A 25,572-nucleotide genomic window follows, 5' to 3' on the forward strand; every position below is an offset into this window, starting at 1 on the left:
CTGCTGCCTGAGGCAAAAACTGATACGGCGCCCCCCTCCATGCCAATTTCTTAACCTAACCCCTTTGCCACAATGAAAGCGCTCATTGCCCATGGCCCTTCTGCTGCCCCTCTTTGCCCCTACCTGGTGCTGCCTCACCTGGCCTTATTGGTGGTGCACCCCTGGGTGCACACCTGCATAACACCCACATATTTTAGGACTAAACCGTCTAGTACTTCTAGTTTAATTATAAATGATATCAAGATCCAATTAAAATATGCAAATTTCGTGTATGTAACTAATTTGTATAAAAAGTTAGAAACATTGTATATTATACAGTGTATGTGTGTGATGAATACTGGGAGACTAAATATCCCTTATGCATTGTACACATTTAGCAGATCTGAATTTGTTACAAATGTAACCCCTTTGGGCCCCATGATAATTTTGTCTAAATGAATCAGATCCTTTAGGAGTCACAGAAAACACATGGAGACACCGTTGATGACAACTTCAGCTCTGCTACATCTGCTAAGCTTAAAGGGGTTCTCTCACTTCAGTAAGTGGCATTTATCATGTATAGAAAGTTAACACAAGCCACTTACTAATGTATTGTTATTATCCATATTGCTTCCTTTGCTGGCTGGATTCATTTTTCCATCACATTATACACTGCTTGTTTCCATGGTTACGACCACCCTGCTATCCGTCAGCAGTGGTCGTGCTTGCACACTATAGGAAAAAGCATTAGCCTCTCTGATGGCCGGAACCAATACTACTTCACTGTAAGTATGGCGTCCAGCTTTATGGATGGGGGGGGGATGCACCATTTTCAGTATTTGAACCATTCAAATACAGTGTAACAGTAGCAACTTTCTGTTTCCTCTGTTAACCCTTTCCAGGCCTACTGCAAGCTGGAGACTCAGGGTTAAATCTCCATAGGGTTCAAAAAGTTTTTGGAAGAATGAAACTTTCCCGAAAGTTAAGAAAATAATCCAAATTATTTTTAGACGTTAACAAATCTTCGTTCTTGAGACCCTTGGCTGATTTTCAAGTCGCTCTTTCCCCTTCTCTTGTCCCAGACATGGGAGGACATTGCAGCTGTTCAGAAGACAATTGGACACGATCTTCACTTACTGTGTGGGATGGAATAGGGGGGTGGGTGGGCGTTATGGGAAGAGGTGGGAGCGCCAGAGAGGGAGAGGAGGTCTCTCATGTCACTGCTCAGGGACGTACAGTACAAATAGACAAGGACCTCTACTTTCGCTCTTGACAATTCACCCCGCTTCCATTCAGAGCCCTACCTCCAGGCTCACCGCATCAAAGCAGCAAGCAAGCCAACCGCAAGCATGAGCCAGTCATACTCCTCCAGCCAACGGGTGTCTTCCTACCGCCGCACCTTCGGAGGTGCATCTCCATCCTTTTCCAGAACCTCCTTTGGATCGAAAGGAGGTTCCGCCAGCTCCCTCAACTCCAGAGTCTACCAGGTGTCTCGTTCCTCAGCAGTCCCAAGTCTCTCCAGTTTCAAGTCCACAAGGCTCGCCCCATCAAGAGCAAGTTACGATGTCCTGGACTTCAACCTGGCAGATGCGATGAACCAGGAGTTCCTTCAAACCCGAACCAACGAGAAGGTTGAGCTGCAGGAACTGAACGACAGGTTCGCCAATTACATTGACAAGGTGCGATACCTGGAGCAGCAGAATGCCATCCTGGTGGCCGAAGTCAACCGACTCAAGGGCAAGGAGCCAACCAGAATCAGCGAGCTGTACGAGGAGCAGATGAGGGAGCTGAGGCACCAGGTGGATATCATTACCAATCAGAGGTCACGGGTGGAGGTGGAAAGGGACAACCTGGCAGATGACCTGCAGAGGCTAAAACAGAAGTGAGTACGCCATACCAAGAGGAAAGAGTCAATGTAGAGGATGGATAGATAGAAGGATGGATGGATAGATGAATGGAAGAATGGATGGAAGGCTAGAAGTAGGGATGCAGGTTCGGACTGGCCCACAGGGGTACAGGTGAATCCCCTGGTGGGCCCCTGAGCAAGGTGGGACCCTAGTCTCCCACCCCTGCACAAGTGGCACATAACACAGTAGATTTACTGCACTACATACATATATTCCATGTACAGCACCTCAATCAGCCGATGTTCATATACAAAACTTGTTAGATTATTATATTTAAATGTATCTGGATAGTAGCCCCCCAAATAAATTTTACTGGTGGGCCCTAGGTGCCCCAGTCCGACACTGGAAGGATGGATGGATGGATGGATAGATAGATAGATAGATAGAAGGATGGATGGATGGATGGATAGATGAAAAGATAGATGGATGGATGGATAGATGAATGGAAGAATGGATGAAAGGCTAGAAGGAAGGATGGATGGATAGATATGAGATAGATAGATAGATATGAGATAGATAGATAGATAAATAGAAGGATGGATGGATAGATGAATGGAAGAATGGATGGAAGGCTAGAAGGAAGGATGGATGGATAGATAAAAGGATGGATGGATAGCTAGATGAAAAGATAGAAGGATGGATGGATAGATGAATGGAAGAATGGATGGAAGGCTAGAAGGAAGGATGGATGGATAGATAGATAGATATGAGATAGATAGATAGATAGATAGATAGATAGATATGAGATAGATAGATAGATAGATAGATAGATAAATAGAAGGATGGATGGATAGATGGATGGAAGGCTAGAAGGAAGGATGAATGGATGGATAGATAGATAGATATGCGATTGATAGATAGATAGATAAATAGAAGGATAGATGGATAGATGAATGGAAGAATGGATGGAGGGCTAGAAGGAAGGATGGATGGATAGATAGGAGATAGATAGATAGATAGATAGATAGATAGATAGATGAAAAGATAGAAGGATGGTTGGATAAATCAATGACAGAATGGATGGAAGGCTAAAAGGATGGATAGATAGATATATGAATGGATGGATGGATGGATATATAGATAGATGGATGGATAGATATATAGATGGATATATGAATGGATGTCAGAGACACAATAAGGTGACTGGCAGTGGGTAGTATGAATAGAGAACAAGCTGATGGAGGGTGCAAGAAGCAAAATTTAATATCGTGATGTATATTTTATTTTTATAGTTCGTAATTTCATTTTGCAAATAAAACAAAATGTCAGATGTAGTGGAGCTGAGTTTGTCCTAATTCATTATACAGTGACATATAAGCCTTGCCATAGATCTGCAGCTTCCACTACTGCACTAGATTTACTCGTAGAGTTATCACAAAATCCATGTAGAGGGACAAACTCAGTTCTGCTACATCTGTACAATCCATTATATATTACACTATATCAGGGGGAAAGAGTCAGTACAGGAGACGGACGATGCCTCAGGGGGTTGTAACAAGGGGCCGGGCAGGAGGCAGTAAGAAAAGGGAAAACGTTGAAGGAGGGCACAAGGAGTAACATTCATACTGTGACGATGTCTATTATTTTTATACTTTGTAACTTGTTATTGCAAGTCAAAAATATTGTGCTGTGAAAACGAGCTGGATATTTTAGATGTAGTAGGGCTGAGTTTGTCACGAGTCATTATGAAGTGACATATAGGCTTTGCTATAGGGCCGCAGCTTCCACTACCTTTTCTCAAGGAGTTAATGATGACCACGTAGAGTGACAAACTCAGCTCTACTGCATCTGTATAGAACTGCTCTATATCACATTGATAGGATGATAGTAAAGGGTTAACAGTACCTGCTGACTGCCATGTAGGCCATCGCCTGTGTACCCCTAGGGCCCCTTGCTCCCCGCTATATCCCATATCTCTGCAGTCACCATATAAGGGTCTTACCCTTCCAGGAATTTGGGAGCGGATATAGACCTCGTGTCGGTGACTTCCTCTTTATGCTCCTCAGCTGTGAGAGGAGACTTCAGTTTGGGGCCCCTGATAACTTCACATAGTGATGTCCCATTGTGCCGCCATCCCATCATTTCCTGATGTACAGTTATATATGAGCTGTAGCAGGGCAATGCTGGGGGTAATAATCAATTATTTAATACTTAGGTCCTCCCTTGAGCTTACACCCATTAGCTAGTCTGAACAAGCAGAGCTGCAGTGTAAAGCATGGGGGAAAGAGCAATAGGAAGCATCTGTTGTATGTTAAGTAGCGCACCCCTCTCTGGTTGGCCTTGAGGGATCTGACAGACTTAGGGCTCATTCACACAAATCGCTATGAGGTGGACGTTGTTGTGTCACCTGTCACACAGCGTTTTCCAGAACCCATTAAAGTCTATGGGACTATTCACATGGCCAGTGATTAGCAGCCATCAAAAAATATGACTTGTCCTATTTATGTCCGTTTTCACGGCCAGACGGACACCATGAAAATCAATGGGCCCTGCTTTTGTCCAAAAAGGGCTTTTCTGAGGTTAAAATAAAACAAAATACTCACCTCATCCACTTGCACATGTGGGAACACTCGCTCCTCCCTGGAGGCCGCAGGACCTGATGTTCCCTGCGGGGTGGCGTCACATGATCACACTAGGAGCATCAGGTCCTGCTGCTCCCAGTGCAAGCTAGTGTTCATGCAAGCCGTGAGGTTTTTGTTATTTTTGGTATTATTAGAATAAGGCGCACTAACGGGGTCATTATTCCTACTGGGGGGCACTAAGTGGGTCACTGTTCCTACTGGGGGGCATTAAAGGGGTGATTATTCCTACTAAAGGGAACTAAGGGGGTCATTATTCCTACTGGGGGGCACTAAGGGGGTGATTATTCCTACTGGGGGGCACTAAGGGGGTCATGATTTCCACTGGAGGACACTAAAGTGGTCATTATTCCTACTGAGTGACACTAATGGAGTCGTTCTTCCTACTGGGGGCACTAAGGGGGTCATTATTCCTACTGGCTGAAACTAATGGGGTCATTATTCGTACTGAAGGGAACTAAGGGGGTTATTATTCCTACTGGGGCACTAAGGGGGTCACTATTCCTACTGGGAGACACTAAGGGGGTCATTATTCCTACTGAAGGGAACTAGGGGGGTTATTATTCCTACTGGGGGGCACTAAGGAGGTCATTATTCCTACTGGGGGCACTAAGGAGGTCATTATTCCTACTGGGGAACACTAAGGGGGTCATTATTCCTACTGGGTGACACAAATGGGGTCATTATTCCTACTGGGGGGCACTAAGGGGGTCATTATTCCTACTGGGTGGCACGAAGGGGATCATTCTTCCTACTGGGGGGCACTAAGGGGGTCATTATTCCTACTGGGTGAAATTAATGGGGTCATGATCCCTACTGGAGGGCACTAAGGGGGTCATTCTTCCTACTGGGGGGCACTGAGAGAGACATTATTCATACTAGGGCCACACAAAGGGGGTCATTATTCATACTGGGGGGCACTATAGGAACCATTTCATGACCAGAGGGTGCTATGGGGGGCACTACAGAGGTTGGGATAAAAAAAAGCCTATCAAATTTACCAATTTTTAATGCCCATTTTTAACATCTGTTAAAATCTGAGGCAAAACAGGCATTAAGAACGGATCGAGGGCGAGAAAAAATGGACGCACAAACGGATGCAAAATGGCTGTGAAAAACTGACAGTGTATCCGTTTTTTTTCACTGTTGTGTAGCCTTAGATACTAGTGACTCGCTTTAGGCACCAAAATCTAAAATAAATATTCGCACCACGTGAACTGACATTATACTGACAGGATATACCATATGAGGGTCCACCGGCACACTGCGGATTTTGTTGCAGAAATTTCCGTAACCGAAAATCGGTTCCATTCATCTGATTGGGGTGGTTTGACTTCTGCAAGCCCCATTGAGGTGAATGGAACTGATTTTCAGTCCAGCGGAAAGTTCCACAACAAATTCCCCCCTGAGCGTACGATCGACGGGGCCCGATCAATGCTTTCTGTTGCAGTCCTATGTAAAACAAGAGACAACACGTTGCCAAATGACAAACTCAGCCCTGCTACATCTGACACTCAGGCCATACTGTACACAGGAGTGACAATTGCTATGCACCAAATGCCACCACGTGCTGGTCCCAGGAGCAGCTGCTCATTCCAGCAAACCGGCAACTATTTATACCGACCCGGTGCCGTATTTCATGTGTCACCCGCAAGGTCGCCTATACTGTGCTCCGTGAAAGGGCAGGGTGACCTATATACAGCCTCCATGACATTTACATGGCGTCTTCTCACTGACGCCATTTGCCATTGCGGGGGCTGACTGCTTACAGTGACGGGGCTGTGGCCCCCCTAGGGCTTCCCCCCAATATAACCTCACCTCAACCAGTTGGGGAGGGAAGAAACCTAGCTGGTTGTGGCCCCCATTGCCTTTGGGACTATTGGGGGTCCCAGACGTCAAAATCCCATTGATCTGTCATTTGCGGCGTTACTAATGGATACGTCATGAATGTTACTGGCACAAATCAATGAATGATTTTGGGGTCTGCACATCCCCTATTAGGGCTGGGGTGTGACTTTCAGCTCCTGGGCGTCAATGCAAAATCAGTACCAGCCCCCCCCCCTCTTACAGAGGAAAGAGGTTACCAGGGGGCAGCTGGTGGCGCTGGACCCCCTAAAGCATGGGGCTCCCCTCTATGAGCCGGATCACAGCCATTAACATAGAAGGGGCCTCGCTCTTACCCTTCCCTACTTGGTGATTGGGGTGGGACCGGCCCTAATCTGTATGAGGGGCCTCCTGACTCCAGACGACCGCATGAATGAGTCCGTACCTGTTCCGCAATTTTGCGGAACGGGTGCGGACCCATTCCTTTCAATGGGGCTGCAAAAGATGCTGACAGCAAACCGTGTGCTGTCCGCATCCGTAGTTCCTTTCCGCGGCTTCGCAAAAAAGATAGAGCATGTCCTATTCTTGTCCGCCATCGTGGACAAGAATAGGCGTTTCTATCCTTATAGTCCGCCTGTCCGCAAAATGCAGAACGCACGCGGCCCGCAAAACACTATGGCCGTCTGAATGAGCCATTATCCAGGGGAGGAAGGATTGGCATGTTGAGTTTTATCACGCCCGAGCCTTTCTTCCCCCAGGAGATAAGCCGCCTCCGCAGACAGGTTTGGCAGAAGCTTACCCCCCATTGAAAACACATGTATGCTCGGCTGCTTACTGTCAATGAGTGGAAACTCTCCTTTAAATCCAGCTGCTGAAAGCCCACCCGTCTAGTCCAATACCTCTCACAGGCGAGCGCCAAATACAGTTGTGTCCCCTCTGGGCTCCAGACTGATACTTTTTACCTGCACTGATACATTGTAACAACCAATCAGGAGAGAGATCTGAGCTGCTGATGCGTCACTTCGCAGGTAGTTGTCTAGACTGGATACAACTGAAGCCTGATTTGTGCAGGACTTATGGATACTGGCAGTAAAGAAGACATTCTATTCAATTAAAGAAAGCAGGGATCTTGAAATGGGTTTCAAATGGAAACACAAAGCAGATTAGAAAGTTGTAGACCTTTTCTTAAAGGGCTATTCCCATCTGAGACATTGATGGCCTATTGCTAGGATACGGAACGTTTGGGACCTGCTCCTATTTCCAGAACGTGGACGTCAAAGCGAGCAGAGAGCAGCTGCGCATGCGTGGCCGCCCTCCGTTCTCCGCTATGGGAGTCCTGAAAATAGCTGGGCACCGGCTCAGCTATTTCTGACACTCCAATAGCTGCACATGGAACCGTGGCTGCGCTTGCGCAGTGTGCTCTCTATACACTGCTATAGGACTTCTGAAAAAAAAAGCCACGCAATATCTGAGCTCCGATAGTGATGAATGGAGGGCACTCCGCATGCACTGTGTGCTCTGCTTCACTTTTGGGGGCCCCCGTTCTGAAGATAGGTGCAGGTCCCACCCAGAGGTGCACCTAGCCGTTCTGCTGCCTGAGGCGAAAACTGAAAGGGCGCCACCACTCCCCAATGCCAATTTCTTAACCTAACCCCTTCCCTTCAGCCCAGGGCCCTTCGGCTGCCGTCCTCTTGCCCCTACCTGTCTCACCTGGCCTCATTGGTGGTGCACCCCTGGACCTGCACCTGTCTGACATTGATGGCATCCGTATCTGAGATGGGAATATTTTACGTAAAGATGACCGTATCTCATTGTCACTTATAATTAGCGGAGACACCCCCCCCCCCACACACACACACTGATACATTTAGGAGTCCGGTTTTTCCTTTTTAGATATTTCCCCAAATTTAGGGAAGATTTCTGTACGGTATTATATATGACATGGGGACAAATAGTATTTCTGTCATTTTTCTTACATCAGTAAATTCTACATGTCAATACAAAGGATGGAGCAGCTTTAATGATTGCAGCACTGCAGGCTATAAATATACATCCCCCCACCTGGCCTGAGGGATAATGGGAGTCACTGACCACTTGTTCACAGCTGACACATAACTCTCATGAGACAGCCTGTTAAAGGGACACTACCGCCAAATCATCCTCTATATTGGCTGTGCCAGTGACCGCAATCTATGTTTCCAGGGATCCGCCATACCGAGCCAGAGAGGTGCTGGGACAGGCGGCCGGTGCCTGGTGACCGCTACCCCTCTCCCTTTAATGATCACTTCCTCCCCACCATGCTGTCAGGAGTGAGGAAGAGCAGACAGCGGAGACATCCTATGTTTGCTCCCTATATGGCGAGGGCGGCGATCATTTCTCCTATGGAATATATAACCATTTGTGTTATGAGCTCACGGCCATTCCTGAAATAAGTGGGGGTCGCAGAAATGGCCTTATTAGGAGTGGAGCGGTGGATATCCGTCTGTCTCTGGCCCATCCATCATATTAACGGTATACCCTGTGATCGGCGCCGCCTATTACACCATTACATAAGGCTGCACTACGGACAGAGGAGCTGCTGAACCTGCACCGGAGTATTCTCCAACTGTACTGCCATAATATGTCTATGTGACACTGATCTTTGCTGTAAATATACATTTCTTTACAATTGTTCTTCATATTACACTGTTAATAGTATGAAGACATTATCTATCTCCTATCTATCTATCTATCTATCTATCTATCTATCTATCTCATATCTATCTATCTATCTCATATCTATCTATCTATCTAAAAAACTAAAATACAACAGCAGCACAGTTAGAAAAAAAGTAAATAGGGTGCAAATCCTCAGGGAAGGTCGGCGACCATTCCACTGTACAATATTTCCAAAAAATGAGGGAGCACTCCAGATAAAAGTGAAAGGTGATGACCCAATATATTCCCAGGCAACATTTCAGCCACCCAATGCGGCCTTTGTCAAGTCTATCTATCTATCTATCTATCTATCTATTATCTATTATCTATCTATATCTATCTATCTATCTATCTATTATCTATTATCTATCTATCTCATATCTATCTATCTATTATCTATCTATCTATCTATCTATCTATCTATTATCTATCTATCTATCTATCTATCTCATATCTATCTAGCTATATCTATCTATCTATTATCTATCTATCTATCTATCTATCTATCTATCTCATATCTATCTATCTATCTATCTATCTATCTCATATCCATCTATCTATCTATCTATCTATCTATCTATCTATCTATCTATCTATCTATCTATCTATCTATCTATCTATCTATCTAGCGAGAGCGAGCGAGCGAGCGAGCGAGCAGCGCGAGCGAGCGAGCGAGCGAGCGAGCGAGCGAGGAGCGAGCGAGCGAGCGAGGAGCGAGCGCAGAGCGAGCGAGCGAGCGAGCGAGCAGCGCAGAGCGAGAGCGAGAGAGAGCGAGCGCAGAGCGAGCGAGGAGCGAGCGAGCGAGCGAGCGCAGCGCGAAGCGAGCGAGCGAGCGAGCGAGCGCAGAGCGAGCGCAGAGCGAGCGAGCGAGCGAGCGAGCGCAGAGCGAGCGAGCGCAGAGCGAGCGAGAGGAGCGAGCGAGCGAGCGCGAGGCGAGAGCGAGGAGAGCGAGCGAGCAGAGCGAGCGAGCGCAGAGCGAGCGAGAGGCGAGCGAGCGCGAGCTAGCGCAGAGCGAGGAGCGAGCGAGCGAGCGAGCGAGCGAGCGAGCGAGCGAGGCAGAGCGAGCGAGCGAGCGCAGAGCGAGAGAGCGAGCGAGCGAGCGAGCGAGAGAGCGAGCTAGCGAGCGAGCATCGAGCTCATAGCTATTAGAGATCTATCGCTAGAGATCGAGATCAGCGAGCTCATTAGCGACTAGCTATCTATATCTATCTATCTATCTCATCTATCTATCGATCTAGCTATATCATCTATCATCTATCTATCATCTATCTATCTATCATCTATCTATCTACTATCGATCTCGATATCTATCATCTATCTATATGCTATCATCTATCTATCTATCTATCTATATTATCTATCTCATATCTATATATATATCATCTATTAGCTCATATCTATTATCTATCTATCTATCTATTCTATCTCATATCTATCTATCATATCTACTATCTATCTATCTATATTTATTATCTACTCTATCTATCTATCTATCTATCTATCTATCTTTCTATCTACCTTGCTGTAATTACAATAAGATCGTTCTTCACATGACACTATTACTAGTATGGAGGAATACGCATTTGTCCGGGGAGTATCCGGCGCTGACCACTCTGTGTTTCTCCAGGCTGCAGGAAGAGATCCAGCTTAAGGAAGATGCCGAGAATAACCTGTCCGCCTTCAGATCTGTAAGTTGTATTACCAGTGATTTAACCCCCGTTGACCTTAGACACTTCAGTTCTTGAGCTGTATGCCCTATGTTCTCCCTGTAAGCCATTTTATTCATCGCTCTCTGTCCTGATATTATCTTTCTAACTCTTCAGGATGTTGATGCTGCCACCCTGGCCAGGATTGATCTGGAGAGGAGGATCGAATCTCTGCAGGAAGAGATTGCATTCCTTAAGAAGGTTCATGATGAGGTAAGAGTGGTCAGCCGTCATCAAGTGGCCTCCAAAGATCATGGTTCTTCTCAGTTATCAAGTTTCTGCCTTTTGGCTTAAGATCAGGTGTAGTATCCAGTGACTAGAGCCAGGGCCATTGGTCATAGATGGGCCTCTGGCCTCTTGATCAAAGCCAAGATGTTGGGTAGTTTTAAAGCCCAAGTGCCACAGAACTGGTGACCCTAGAGTATCTAAACTTACTATGGTGGGATCCTCCATTCATGACATATTTGCACGCCTGTCACTTTGTTGCATTTACTTCTATTTGCCCATGTGTTCTGGCTAGGATAAATACTAGGAGATTTTTATAATTCTGCCCCGATGCCTGGGCTGTTATGACTCGGCACATTTCTATATTTAGTTCATTTTTGTTTATAGTGTTTCACTTTTCATGGTTTTTGGCACCTGGTGGATACTTGGGTGGCAGCTCAGGTAGAAGCAAGGAGCAAGATGAGCTCTTCCTTAGTGTCGGTGAATGGAGGCCATGCGTCCATGACCCTTGTAGAGCCTTCTGGCTTGATGGCTTGAAGAGTTAGGAAAGAAGGTTCTTCTACTTTTAGAATACCCTTGTGCACTTTTTGGGTTGCAGTTGTGTTTTTTTTAAAACTCTCTCCTATATCCAGTCATCGAGAAGGTTCTGTTGTGTCTCCTCAGGAAATTCGGGAACTGCAGGCACAGCTACAGGAACAACATGTACAGGTAGAAATGGACATATCCAGACCAGACTTGACCGCAGCCCTCAGAGACATCCGGGCACAGTATGAGACCATTGCCGCCAAGAATGTTTCAGAAGCTGAGGAATGGTACAAGTCCAAGGTAATGTCCAGACTTGGTCCACAATGATGAGTCCCAGCAGTGGTAATGTAGACAGAAACAATGACCGGACCCTCACTATTTGTATATTTTTCTCCTTTCAGGTGTCTGACCTCAACCAGGCTCAACAGAAGAACAATGATTCTCTTCGTCAGTCCAAACAGGAGCTGATGGAATATCGTCACCAAATCCAATCCTACACCTGTGAGGTTGATGCCCTCAAGGGAACTGTAAGTATCAGACTAGAGTATCAAAAATTACAAGTAATGATTTGCAATTTTCTGATTCATGGTTTATAGAAGAAGATGTCATCTTCTAGATGTCACTTCTTGCCACTTTTCTGTTCTTTTCTCCTATTGCTCAAGAACCTTAGTTCATGCCCTGTGACTCTTATTTTTTAGAATGATTCCCTGATGCGCCAGATGCGAGACCTGGAGGAAAGATTCGCTGGAGAGGCAGCTGGATACCAAGATACCATTGGCCGGCTAGAAGAAGAAATCCGTAACCTGAAAGATGACATGGCAAGACACCTCCGCGAGTATCAGGATCTGTTGAATGTTAAGATGGCACTGGATGTTGAGATTGCCACATACCGGAAACTGCTGGAAGGAGAGGAGAGCAGGTGAGGAGGGCTGATATATGACTAATGATGATGGCCATAAAGGTACTCCTTATCTAAAGTATAAAACCCATAGACAATTGATGACTTTCCTCCAGTAGACCCTGTTTGAGATCTTTATGGCCATGGTGATCTTTATGCCCAAATTCAGGAAGCAGCTAATGCATTTAGCTACTTCATGTTGTATAACAGTATATTTATAATATTAAGCCATTCTTCTGCTGTCTTTAATACAACTTAGTTATAGGCTGTTGGCAGTTCAGTTATAGGCTGTAGTTCCGATGAAGAATGATCATAAAAGACAGGTTTTAAGCGATGGTTCATAGTAACTAGATGATGTTTTTGTATTTTAGGATCACTCTCCCCATCCAGACATATTCAGGACTGAGCTACAGAGGTGAGATGATTATCATTGATCAAGTTTCATTATTTATATGAAGGTAAGAATTCATTGGTCTCTCTCCGTCCAGGGATTTTTAACGGTGCTCTTCTGTCTTCTGCAGAGACCAGCCCAGAGCAGAGATCTTCAGAAGTTCACACCAAGAAAACAGTCATGATCAAAACTATTGAGACCCGAGATGGAGAGGTGAGAAGTGTGGTGACATAGGCATGGTAGACCTTTGCAAATAGGAAATATTACCCTAATGTAAATGGTGATGAGAAATTGACTAATACTATATTGCAAAAAAATACTCCCATCATACACTGCTCGATGAGAATACAACATCGCTACCCATGCTATCCAGACAGTGGGTGACAGAAACACTACACCCACCATATAACCCACCATACAATATGGACCCAGAAAACTGCCCCATCAACAAATGTAACCAGAAATACTTCATTTCCCGCAGCGGCTATAGCTCATGACAGATATAACATTTTATCTCCAGCATGAACTTTTTTCCAAAACTACTTTTGGAAACTTGGCAGCAATTTTATCTGTAAATCCCGACGCCCAGTTGTAACACCTCATTGTCAGACGAGAAAGGAATGGAATGGGAGTTGTGTGCATAAAATCTAGAAACCGCATTCTTGAGAGTAGCTGTAAAATCTTTATTGTAAAGCCTCTTCTGGAGGCATCTGGAAGGCTTTAGTGTACATAAACAGATTTTATCATACACCGGCATTGATCCATGATCTCCCTTGTGCTCTTGAAAGATCCTTATGATGAGGCGTAAAACAAGATAAATGTTCTGGGCCTGCCCTGTCCCTGTCCTTGTCATGCCCCCTATTCTGGAAAGTGGTGAGATTGGTGGAGAAACACCACTTACACAAAAGTTTGCAACTTTTTACCACCAGAAAACTGAAGTAGAAGAATGAAACACCTGGTTGCTTCAGGTTGGCCACACATACAAATATACTGTAAAGTGCAATCATATAAGCAACTAAATTCGTGCTCCATAGTGGGGACAGTTATCAAAATGGCGCAAGGGAAATGTGGAGAGGTTGCCCAAAGCAGCCATTCAGCTTGCTGATATCATTTGCCAAAGTGCTTCTCAAAATAAGAGGTGGAACCTAATTGGCTGCTATGGGCAGATGTTCCATCTCTCCAGTATCATCGATCCGTCTAGTTATTAAAGGGGTTCTCTGTATTTTACAATCCCTTTTTGATAGAGGGGTCCAAAATGAGCCAATCTCAGGCTGTCCCGCTGTGATCCGCTGCAATCTGTGGAGGAACCAAGCAATAGGTGTGCAATTCCTCTGCAGTGCCACCACAGGTGAAATGAAGTATTGCATTATGCCCGTTGAAATCCATGGGATGTCCATATATTTTAGATATGCTGGGTCCTCCAGACTGAGAGGCATTCTTTGTATCCACTTTCTGACCAAGTGATGGAAATCCTATTTTAGGGAACTTCCTCTAGATACTGACAGTGCTGGAATGGGGTATTGGGAAACTAGTTTTCTAAATCATACATCCCCTTTAAATATATATTTCGCTTATTAAAGGTCAATTTATTTGCAACTCAAAGCTAAATGCATTATTGTCCCATGAATAAATATCACATATTTTATATCGGACAATCAAAGACCCCCCAAAACAGATTCCACTGCCCTATGTGCAATTTTTTTGAGCCCCACTTCCTTCCTCTTAGTTTTTGACTGACTTTTTACACTTTAAACCTGCAACTTCTTGCTTAGATCAGAAGCCGTAGGTTCTCTGGACCTTCTGTTGAGTCACTCACCTCGGCTCAGTTACATGGCCTCATCCTGCTTTTTATAGTGACTGCTGAATATAAACACTGAGACACGCACAGGGCTCCACACACTCCAGCACAACGCCCTCTGAAATGGAGAGAATACAACAGCTGTTCCCTAAGAGTTTCTAAAAGTAAAGATGCAACAGCTGCAATCTAGTAAAAGATGGACAGTTATGACGGAGGATGAGATATTTAATGTGCATCTGTCAGAAGGCTGTCACATTACATGATACAGAAAAGACACAGAAATAATAGGGAAATGTAGCACTGGGGCCGCAATGGGGGCAATGACAACCTCTAATGGAACCGCCATGGGGTCTTGATGAGCCCCAATCCTGGTTTTCTCCGCATCCCTTCCTAGGTTTGCAGGCTCTCCTTCATCACAGTCACTGTAAGGTTAACAGACAATGTTGGGGGGCCATAATGCCCTCCTCTCCTACAAACAGTGGCAAAGAAACAAGTACAATAATTGCATTATCTGGATACATGAATGGGATGGACTTGATATCTTGATATTTGATGCTCAGGTTCCAAACAATGACACAGACCTGGAGTGTCTTTCATGTCATATTGTGTATCATTAGACACTCTATGTGTCATTATATGGTACCTGCATGACACTATGTTTCTCCTAAAAGAAATTAATCATGGGGACAATAACTCGACACAACTCCATATGTCTCTATCTATATATAAAATAATTGGACACCAATGGGGTGCAGTATGGACCACCTAGCAGACTAGGAGTGGCATAATACAGGTAACCACAACACAGATATGTAATATGGCCATGTGTATGGAACCTCACACATCTATATAGAGTGGATTTTGCACTGTTTGTGGTATGGCCTTCATCAGGCTCGGAAATGAAGGATCCATTAATAGGTTCTTAGAAAGCGCTCTCTTTATCGTTGGTCTACTGTCTCTATGCTGGAGCATTGCAGAGACGTTAGTAACACACACACGTACTTCTCATTGCCCCAGCAGAACTGAGCACCTTACTGTTCCTCTGGAGCACTGGTAAGTCACACTTGGGCACTTTCCTCTTGATGCCTTCACCTTTATGGCCACATCACTCTTCAAATGTTCACTCAGTAGAAGTTCTGTGCACTGTCCACCACTTTCACCATGTGTATCCCATTGCTTCATGTCTTCTGTCACACTGTATATCCCTGTGCATCTCCATACTTAACCCTCCCGCCATGTATTGTTCCTTTAAGGCTATGCTCAATTTTCCTACATTTTCACATCTGTACACTGAATTTAAGGCTGGGGCAAGATGATGAAGTGGTCCGATGATGTGCTGACTCTTGTGCCATTTTGTAAACGACATCATCCTGGATGTTGGCATTTTTTTTAGAAACCATCACTCATTACAGTTATAGTGGTTCTCCAGAGATCATTTGGGGATAGACTGGATCCTTGGCTAGAGGATCCTTGCTGGGTGCAGTCTTAGATCTCAGAAATGGACTTGATGGAAGGCAGCCCTCAGAATTGTCTCCTTTGGAGCGTCCAATGAACAATAATCCATTATTGAATGTCATTCATAATAGGACATCATCTGACCACCATTATCTAGAACTAGGCTGGCTCTTATCTTCTCATATATTAGTCCCAATTTCCAAACCTGTACAAGTTGACTGCTGCTAGAATATTTTGGGAAAATAAACAAAATTCTATAGGCTTGACAATTTTCCAGGGAGCATCACACAATTTTCCGCTTTTGACAATCCATTTTTGATAGAAAGACCCTTCCCCCCACCTTGATCAGATGATCATGAGATCTCTAGCAATTAGGTGAAAACCAAGTGTTCGCTTCCCCTGCACTGCCCCCAGTGGAGACAATGCGACATTACACAGTTCTCATTAAAATGTAATACTAGGACGTGTCAGGTCCTCCAGAGTGTGAAATCCTCATTAAAGCTAATTTGGGGGCCCTGGGTTTTCTAGACCAGACAATCTCAGATCTTCCATGGATTCTCCTTTCCCGTAACAATACTGACTTGTGTTTGTACCCACAGGTTGTCAGTGAGGCTTCCCAGCAGCATCAAGAGGTCCTGTGAATGGACACATGAAGATGGACGCCCCACGGGAATGACCACAGTGCACAGCCTGAGCGTATCCCTGCTGGACCTAGGCCATCTCATGCTGTATCTTCACCACAGATCTCCACCACACTTGTCACCGCTTCTCCCCTGAACCATGGACTGCTGGAGGCCCAATGCGTATTAGGTCAACCCTCCCCCGTTAGAATAACTAATGTCTTTTTGGAGGTTTCTCATCATTGCAAGAGAAATAAAGTAACCAACACTCTCACAAACAATGGTACTCCCATTCATTTCCTAGGGAAGAAGATGATCCTGTAGGCCTGAGCTAGTTCCAGTGACGAGCCCCACTGCACCTGCCCCTCACCCATTTCTTTGTGGGAGCACATTTACCCTGCATCTGCTGTCATTTCTAAATGCTTTCCTGCCATTATGGCCTCTTATCCCACGTAGAGCATAGACTGAATGACAGCAAATAGCTAATTGGGAACAATCACTTTGAGGCCGAGGACACCATTGTCCTGCGACATTAGGGGCTCTGCCCGTATTTCACGGTCAGTCTAATGAGCTTGAAATTCTATAAGCAAAACCCAATTCAGTTCATATTTTGTCATTTTCGCTCCATACCAACCATTTTAGGGGTTTTCAATGGATCCATCCAATCTATCTCTATTGTACCCCCTTTTAAAGAGGTTGGCCCATCTCACACATTGGTGGCATATCCCAGCGATACCTCTTGGACCTGCAACTATCTCTAGGACAGAGTATGGAACGATGGCACTCCACGCAAGCGCAACTCCCCTCCATTCACTTCTATGGGTGTGTCGAATAGTGGAGCACCTGGTTGGCAATTTCTGTAACTCCTATAGAGGTGTATGGAGGGTGGCTGCGCTTGCACAGTGCGCTCTCTATTCACTTCTATGGGAGTTCTAGAAATAGTTGAGTGCCATAGAGGTAAATGGAGAGCACGACACGCATGCGCGGTCAGCTCTCCTTCACTTTGGGGACCCTGTTCTAGACCTACGCGAGGCCACCAATTTGTGAGATGGGCAAACCCCTTTAAAGGGGTTATCCAAGACTATTAAATGCCCCCCATATGCCCGGGCCCCTCAAACTGAATATACTTGCCTCGCCCCTCGCTCCCTGCGCCGTTCCTGGTCCCCGCACTGTCGGGGACCAATGGCAGGCGGGGACAGGGACGAGCCTTCCTAGCATCGCGGGTGACACTGGGAGGCTCGTCCCCGTCACCGCCTGCCATTGGCTGCTCCCCCCTGACACCGGATGTTTTCATCCGCGCACGGGGAGAAGCATCAGCAGCGGTGCGGGTACCAGGAGCGGTGCAGGGAGAAGGAGCGAGGCAAGTATATTCAGTGTGAGGAGCCCGGGCATATGGGGGGCATTTAATAGTCTTGGATAAACCCTATAAGTAAAGCCCAAATAAACTAACGTTCGACTGAATGCTGTCCGCCTGTTTAAAAGGGCTGCAACTCCCAGCATGCTCTGACAACCTCGGTCCCTTAAGTTTTAGAGCAGCTCAGGAACCGTAGACATCAAAGCACCATATTTCGCCCTGTAGCCATAGTGGTGCAGAGTTGCACTAGTGCCCTGGTGTTTGCGCGGGGGCCGAAAGGCCCCTCTACAGTACAGGACATACACGGCACATGGCAGGTCAGGGTCCCATAACAGATTTTGCATTTGGGCCCTGGAGCTTCAGTTATGTCTTTAGTTGCCTCCACGTTATATGTCCAATCTGTGAAATGGAAATTATGATAGCACCACCTAATGGTGGATCTCATGTACTACACTACTTAGGAAAACTTTTTGTAAATAGATGTAAAAAAGTCCAAGAACAGCTTAGCTATAGAATTTCAAGCTCAGCCCTGTATATTAGGTATGTTGTACATAAAACATTACAGCGTACAGTAGGCCTGACCCCACTCTTTCTCAGGAATGCCTCCATTACCGATACTGGATAACGAATGTGACTGGTAACACTGAAGTCCGGAATGTTAAAGGGGATGTACAGGATTAATAAAACATGGCTACTTTCTTCTAAACCACCCCTGTCCATTAGAGTCAATGGAATGGAGTTCCAATACCATACACAAGCTGTGGACAATTTTGGGAAGAAAGCAGCCATGTTTTGCTAATCCTGGGCAACCCCTTTAATAGAGGGGACAACATATTCTACCATACTGCTCTAGACCAGTGGTCGTCAATCTGTGGTTCTCCAGCTGTTGTGAAACTGGCAGGCTGCGAAGTGTAGTCATTACAGCAGCTGGGGTTCACTGCTCTGCAGCCTCTGCTTCTCGCACTCTGCTGGGAGTTGTAGTCTTACCACAACTGGAGAAACATAGGCTGTAAACCTTGACATGTAAGTGGCATTTGAATGTGGTCTGAAAGAAGATTAGGCACGTTTTAGAGGATTGGATAAAAAATGGCTGCCTCCTTCCAGAAACTGCTCCACACCTGCGTTGGATCCGGTATTGCAGCTCAGCTCCGCTGGGTGAATGATGCCAAGCTGCAATACTACACACAACCTGTGGACGGGTGTGGCGCTAAAGCAGCTATGTTTTTCTAAGCCCTTTCAAATGATTATAGATTGGTGGATATAGAGAGTAAGGATGAACTCTCTCCCGCTGGAGCTGCCAATGTTGAACTACAAGTACCAGCATGTTCTGACCACTGGATATAGGTGTACTCTAATTAGTGAGAAAAAGCCCCAACCCCCCCCAGTACGAAAAATAGCGTATATTACATTGTGTCCTTCTCATGTTTAGATCTGACGCGTTACATGTTAATTATACATCGTGTACATGAATAAATGTATCAAGGCTCCTATCACTGCAGCCGCCTGTCTTATTTCTTCTGGAGAAGCTGGCTTAAAGGGGAACTCCACCTAAGGCTAGGGCTGCACGACGACATGTGTCGCGCGATTTTTTGTCGCACCAATGTCGCGCAACAATTTATATAATGATAGTCTATGGTGTTGCACTGTGACATGCGACATGCTGCGACACGACAGTAGCAAAAAATCCATCCACTGTTGTGTCGCAGTATGTCGCATGTCGCAGTGCGATACCATAGACTATTATTATATAAATTGCCGCGTGACATTGGTGCGACAAAATGTCGCGCGAAACATGTCGTCGTGCAGCCCTAGCCTAAATCTTTTAACATGTTGGATATCGGCATCTTGATATTTTGGAAACGGATCAAAGAAGTAAAACCGTATAGACTCGGGAGGGGTCTGGAATGCAAGCGGTGCATACCATAGAGGAAGCCCGTGCGGCTGCTATGGGGCCCTTGAAGAGATGGGGCCCAGCCATGTTTGGACCCTTTTGTCCTAGCTGGACCAGCACCCAAACAAGGGGGTAAGGAACAGGCAGCATATAGGGTGTGTGGGGGGGGGGGGGTCTGGCCTGATCTTTACTATGGGTCAGAAGGACCCCCTCACTTATAGGTGGGAATCAATATTTGTCTCGTTGAGCAGAACATAAATAGTCGGGATTTATGCAAATTGGTATCAAAATGGATAGAGTCTAGTAGATTTGGGGACATCCCCAGAGTAAATTGGGTCGAACCTACAAATGGGAAAAAAATTAAAAAAATCTCCCCCCCCCCCCCCCATACCATAGCTGTGAATTCATTATTCGACCACAGTACACGGGTTGTCACTCAGCTTTCCCAAGATCCTGAATGGCAAGTTATACAGCACCAACAAAGGCTGGACAACTGGCCCCGACAGCACTATTAGCGGGGTACAAGGGGTAGTGCTACAGGGGTTCAGGGTATGCAGAAGTGGGGGGGGGGGGGCCGTCATATCACAGGGCAGGTGAACAAAAGCAAAATTAGTCTTGACTCTGCTGGAAACACAGGGGGTCATTTAACAAAATGGTATAAAGTAGAACTAGCTTAGTTGCCCATAGCAACCAATCAGATTCTTCCTTTCATTTTGAACAGCTCCTTTGGAAAATGAAAGGTGGGATTTGATTGGTTGCTATGGGCAACTAAGCCAGTTCTACTTTATACCAGTTTGATAAATGACCCCCACAGTTCTCACATTGTGGATCCTGTACCGAGCGCCTTACTCAATAACAGCAAGCAGAGCAGGGGCGTTGCTAGGCTAAAACATTCGGGACCTGGGCCCCTGATGTCTTGTCCTGGCCCCAAATGTTCTGCCTGCCAGATAGATACAACTGTAAGTCCTCAGGACAGTAATACAATTAAATGTACTGCACCGAAGAGATGAAGGACCTCACAGGCAGTGGTTGAGAAGGACCTGCGATTATGTCACCATCATGTGACCAGTGCAGAGGAGAACAGCAGTGAATAGAAGTCCTGGGGAAGGAAGCTGTGGTGATGTTTGCTACATGAGGAGAGGTAAGTGAAGGTAGACGCAGAGCAATGCTGGGAGTTGTAGTTATTTAACTGGGACTGTATGTTAGGGCTGAAGGGAGGGATGTTATTTAACTAGGACTCTATGTTGGAGTGGGGTGGAGTGGTGTTATTTACATGGGACTGTATGTTGATGGCTGTGTGAGGGATTGATGTTATTTACATGGGACTGAATTTTGGAGGGGGCTGTGGGAGGGAGTGATGTTATTTACATTGGACTGTATGTTGAAGGCGGCAGAGGGAGGGAGTGATGTTGTTTACATGGGACTGAATTTTGAGAGGGCAATATTATTTACATGGGACTGTATATTGGAGGGGCTGGAAGGAGGGAAGTGATGTTATTTACATGGGACTGTATGTTGATGGCTGTGTGAGGGATTGATGTTCTTCACATGGGACTGAATTCTGGAGGGGGCTGTAGGAGGGAGTGATGTTAGTTACATGGGACTGTATGTTGAAGGCAGCAGAGGTAGGGAGTGATGTTATCTACATGGGACTGAATGTTAATGGTAGCTTTGGGAGAGAGTGATGTTATTTACATGGGACTGAATTTTGAGAGGGCAATGTTATTTACATGGGATTGCATGTTGGAGGTGGCTGCGGAGGGGGTGATATTATTTACATGGGACTATATTTTGAAGGCGGCTGGGGAGGGGGTGATGTTATTTACATAGGACTGTATATTGAAGGGGCTGGAACGAGGGAAGTGATGTTATTTACATGGGACTGTATTTTGGAGAAGGCTGTAGATAGAGAGGGATGTTATTTACATGGGACTGTATATTGGAGGGGGCTGGAAAGATGGTGTGGAATGAGATTCTAATGGCAGAGGGAAGGAAATTTACATTGGGCTGTATGGTGGAGGGGCTGAGGAATTATAATTTCTGAGGGCACTAAAGGGAGGAACATAACTACAGAGGGCACTGCAGGGCGAGCATTATAACAGTAGGGGGCGGTATAAATACTGGGGGCACTTTAAATCCAGGAGACATTAGGCGTTCTTATTACTACTGGGGTCTATAGGAGGGTCTTATAGATCCGTCTTATTTCTGCTAAGAGCACTATGGGGGCCTCATTACTACTAAGGGGGTCTGCAGAGAGCTTTATTACCACTTTGGGCACAATAGGGGGGGTTCTTTGTACTGGGGGCTCTGTGAGGGCATTATTAATACTGGGGGGGGGGGGGGCATATTTTCACATTTTTGCACCTAGTTTAGTGGGATTCCAGTGAGGAGCTTAAAACATTCCACAATTTTAGAATTCAAATGATGGTAAGAAAAATGGTAGCCTCTTGCATATCGAGCGCAGGCATAAAAGAGGGCACGCTGACCAGCAAGTGGCTCTGAAGGCACAGTGTGTATGTATGTCACCCCCCCACCTCCATCCCTTATCCTCTAAACAGAGCTCTTTTTTCTGGTAGACCTATCTGTATTAAGCTCCAGAGCCGCCTTCACAATTCTTTACAGTTCCTGCTTGTTCAGTGTCTGCACAGAGCGTGCTATGGTTTGCTTGCTTGCTATGATAACATACAATACAAAAACTGACCAAAGGATGAAACTCCTTATTACTGGTAGGTATGTGGTTATGATTGGTTGTCGGATGACGTGTTGTCAGCGACACACCCCTACGATAATGTTTATTCCTTAAAGCTCCTAAAGTCTGGACCTCCATGGTCTAGAGGCCTGATATTGGCCTGCAGGCCACGTAACCATTAAGGATTTGCATCTGGCCAGATCATATGAGGCTCTCTTGAGGTTTGAGGTGTAGAATCAGCACCATGGATGTTTCCATAATGATCACTTTGAGAACCCCAGGTCTTCTCTCTGGCCTCTTATTTGTTGCTGCACAGTTGCGCCCTCTAGTGCTCAGTGTTGACTTTGCAGGTCTACAAAACCCTACAGCTTTTACTTTCCATTATTAAAATATCAGAAGGAGATAAATCATCTACCGATCCATCAGGGTCACATATATGCCCCCATACTGCAAATTTTTGAAACCCTCCATATAGAAACTATTCTCTGTTTGTGGGCATGGCCTAAATGCTCTCTGCAACCTGATTTGTTGCTATGCATGGTGGTACTATCTATACAATACACGGCAGGGGATTTACTAAGTAGAATGTGACAGAATACTAAAGACGGGTGTCAGCATTCGTAAAAAGCCCGCTGGAGGGAGATCCAACCAATTTATTAAAGCGGCTCTGTCACCGGGATCAACCCTATTAAACCAGGCATATAGCACCATGAGGCGGGATATAGCACCATGCCCCTAGTGCTCAATACAGATGCCTCCCCTTAGATTGATAGCGCTAGACATTTGCTAACTGCCCACTTTTTAAAAAGTGGCAAGAGCGACGTAAAACATAAAAAGTTGCATAATTTTTGTGCAAAATTCACTTTGCATCAAATTTTGTGTTTTTTTATCTGCCCAAAACCTGGCATAAAGACTTTGTAAGTGACCCCCATTGTGTCCAAAAAGTGGAGTATGTGTCAAGTGAGAAATGTATACAGGTTTTATGCATTCCTTGAGTGTCTGGAAAAAGGACGTGACTTAGAGGAGTCGAAAAAAGTTCCAAATCCACAACCGACGTGCATTTCTTTAACCAAATATTGATGTATGAAGAAGAGGAAGCTGTATGCCGTCTCCCGTGAGTCGTGCCAGATCTAATACACCAAGGGGCAGATTTACAGAAACTGTCTAATGACCTGTCACAATCTGGCCCTGTGCTTGGTGTACAGCACATACCCAAGATCATCCGTACAACTCTATTTACCCAGTAAAGGCCCAAAATTGTCCTTTTTGCCTTCATCAAGCTGATATGCCTCAATATTCCATTCCATATAACAGTATACAGTAAAATAAATCTCATACCACACCCCAATCCACACCGTAGATTGCCCACAAAAGCAGTCTTTCGTCTAGACATTTTCATAAATCACAATTTGTGCCATTTTGAGTAAGACTGCTCTCTTAGAGTTTTTCTGAATTTTCCCAAAACCAAACAGGTTAAGTTGACTGAGGGCACTGTCCATATACCCTGTTCTAAAAGTTCTGGACAATGCTTTTCTTCCTAGGACTTTAATCTGAAACTTCTCCAGGTCAATGGCAATGATGGTGCCATCAGCTTCCCACCAGAGGCAAACTGGTCACTTTCTAGAATTTTCCAAAGTTTCTGAGGAACTTTCAGGGCTAGAAAATCTTCCCTCTCTCCTTATTATGAAGGCTCTACCATCTGTGTATCTGAGGAAATTTCTTTGGAATATCGTCATGAGTTGCTTCTTGTGTGGAGGATGTAATCTCATCTGAGAACCTCAGTTGTCGGTGGTCACCTGAGTCATCTTCTCAGATTTATGAAAAACTAAGAGCAGAATGGTTGTGCTCCAGAGATGCCCTTCCTTCCCAAATAAGAGATAAGCAATTGCCATCATGACTAGCCATTTTGAGGTTATGGAGCAAACTGTTTGGTCATCCGGACTGGCCACCCACCTGCATACTATGATGCACACACTCCATACCGGGGGATCCCATATCCATTAGTCATACGGTTACACTATGTGCCTTCTGTGTCTTGTTGGATTAGTAACAAGTCCCCATGATGGTGCAACAGAAACCTAGGATTTGAGATGGTCCATTTATTTTCTTGGCCTTTGGATTTTCATTCATTTTATTAGGGTGGCTGTAGAGTCCACCCTGAGGGACATCCCTTGATGAGATAACTTGAAAATAACCCCAAACACAAATACCTCTGGGGTGTTTATCCCACAAAAGATGACAGGTCAGAAAGTCCATCCTGCTCCATGTCTGATTATCTCTCCTCTATAGAGATGGGATTGTTGGTGGCTCTCATTAAACTCAACTACTATAGGGGCTTTGATGAGTGGTTAGGTTATTAAAAGGTGGTTGTCTGCTCTCTGGGCGCCATAGACAGTCTCCAGCTATAATCCCCAGTAGGTACATATATTCATCAATATGTCTATTCAAGTTGACTAATGACATGTATCCAACCAACCGAATATCTTTGAACAACTTGGGTTGAGAATTCTGATATTGCTAAGTAAATCATCCTCATTATTTCTATTGAGGGTGGGAGATAAGTGTCTACAAGAGACATCCGAAGCTACTTATCTGGGACAAACATAAGATCAGATAGATACAAATCCAATTACACAGTCAAGTTCCATTATTCTAACCACTTTCTACTTTCAACATCAGCAGCGTGAAGCTCATGAAGGAAGTGACCTGTGCTGAGCTGGCTCAGTGGGCATATAAGGACTGTGATGAGATGTGGTGAGTGGACAATGGCTCCCTTGTGAATAAATGATGTGGAAACTGCGGAGCACCACGTGCCACTCATGTGAGAGGTGAACGTCGGATATAATGGTGTGTGAAGGCGGAAAGGGTTTCAGTTTTCGCAGCAGTATCGGAATTAGACCTCTGCTAATTGGTAAAGGGTTGTCTTCTCCCGACGAGCCACGTTTCCTGCTTAATGGAACAGATGGACGTTGTCATGTCAGTCGAGAAACATCAGAAAACAAACACCTTGCAACCATTGCTGGAAGAACACAAG

The 25,572-nt window shown here is 45.3% G+C and overlaps 1 protein-coding gene across 2 annotated transcripts; it reads left to right on the forward strand.

Annotated features, from left to right (window-relative positions):
• Positions 1 to 1,230: 1,230 nt before the first annotated feature.
• On the forward strand, positions 1,231 to 16,882 carry DES (desmin). 2 transcript variants are annotated; one of them, XM_044303639.1, is made up of 10 exons: positions 1,231 to 1,861; positions 10,614 to 10,674; positions 10,810 to 10,905; positions 11,581 to 11,742; positions 11,844 to 11,969; positions 12,141 to 12,361; positions 12,712 to 12,755; positions 12,862 to 12,944; positions 15,550 to 15,582; positions 16,584 to 16,882. In XM_044303639.1, exons 1-9 carry the CDS (start codon positions 1,329 to 1,331, stop codon positions 15,553 to 15,555), a joined length of 1,332 nt encoding a protein of 443 aa, XP_044159574.1. In that variant the 5' UTR covers positions 1,231 to 1,328; the 3' UTR covers positions 15,556 to 15,582; positions 16,584 to 16,882. The 2 variants fall into 2 exon arrangements, with proteins under 2 accessions (XP_044159574.1, XP_044159573.1); XM_044303638.1 differs by lacking the exon at positions 15,550 to 15,582.
• The last annotated feature ends 8,690 nt before the right edge of the window (positions 16,883 to 25,572 follow it).

The sequence above is a fragment of the Bufo gargarizans genome, chromosome 8, assembly GCF_014858855.1.
Source record: "Bufo gargarizans isolate SCDJY-AF-19 chromosome 8, ASM1485885v1, whole genome shotgun sequence".
NCBI lineage: Eukaryota > Metazoa > Chordata > Amphibia > Anura > Bufonidae > Bufo > Bufo gargarizans.

Coding starts and splice junctions, on each gene's coding strand:
- DES (XM_044303638.1), top strand. CDS start 1,329: ATGAGCCAGTCATACTCCTCCAGCCAACGGGTGTCTTCCTACCGCCGC. Junction 12,756..12,861: donor TTCAGGACTGAGCTACAGAG/GTGAGATGATTA, acceptor TGTCTTCTGCAG/AGACCAGCCCAGAGCAGAGA. Junction 12,945..16,583: donor TTGAGACCCGAGATGGAGAG/GTGAGAAGTGTG, acceptor TTGTACCCACAG/GTTGTCAGTGAGGCTTCCCA.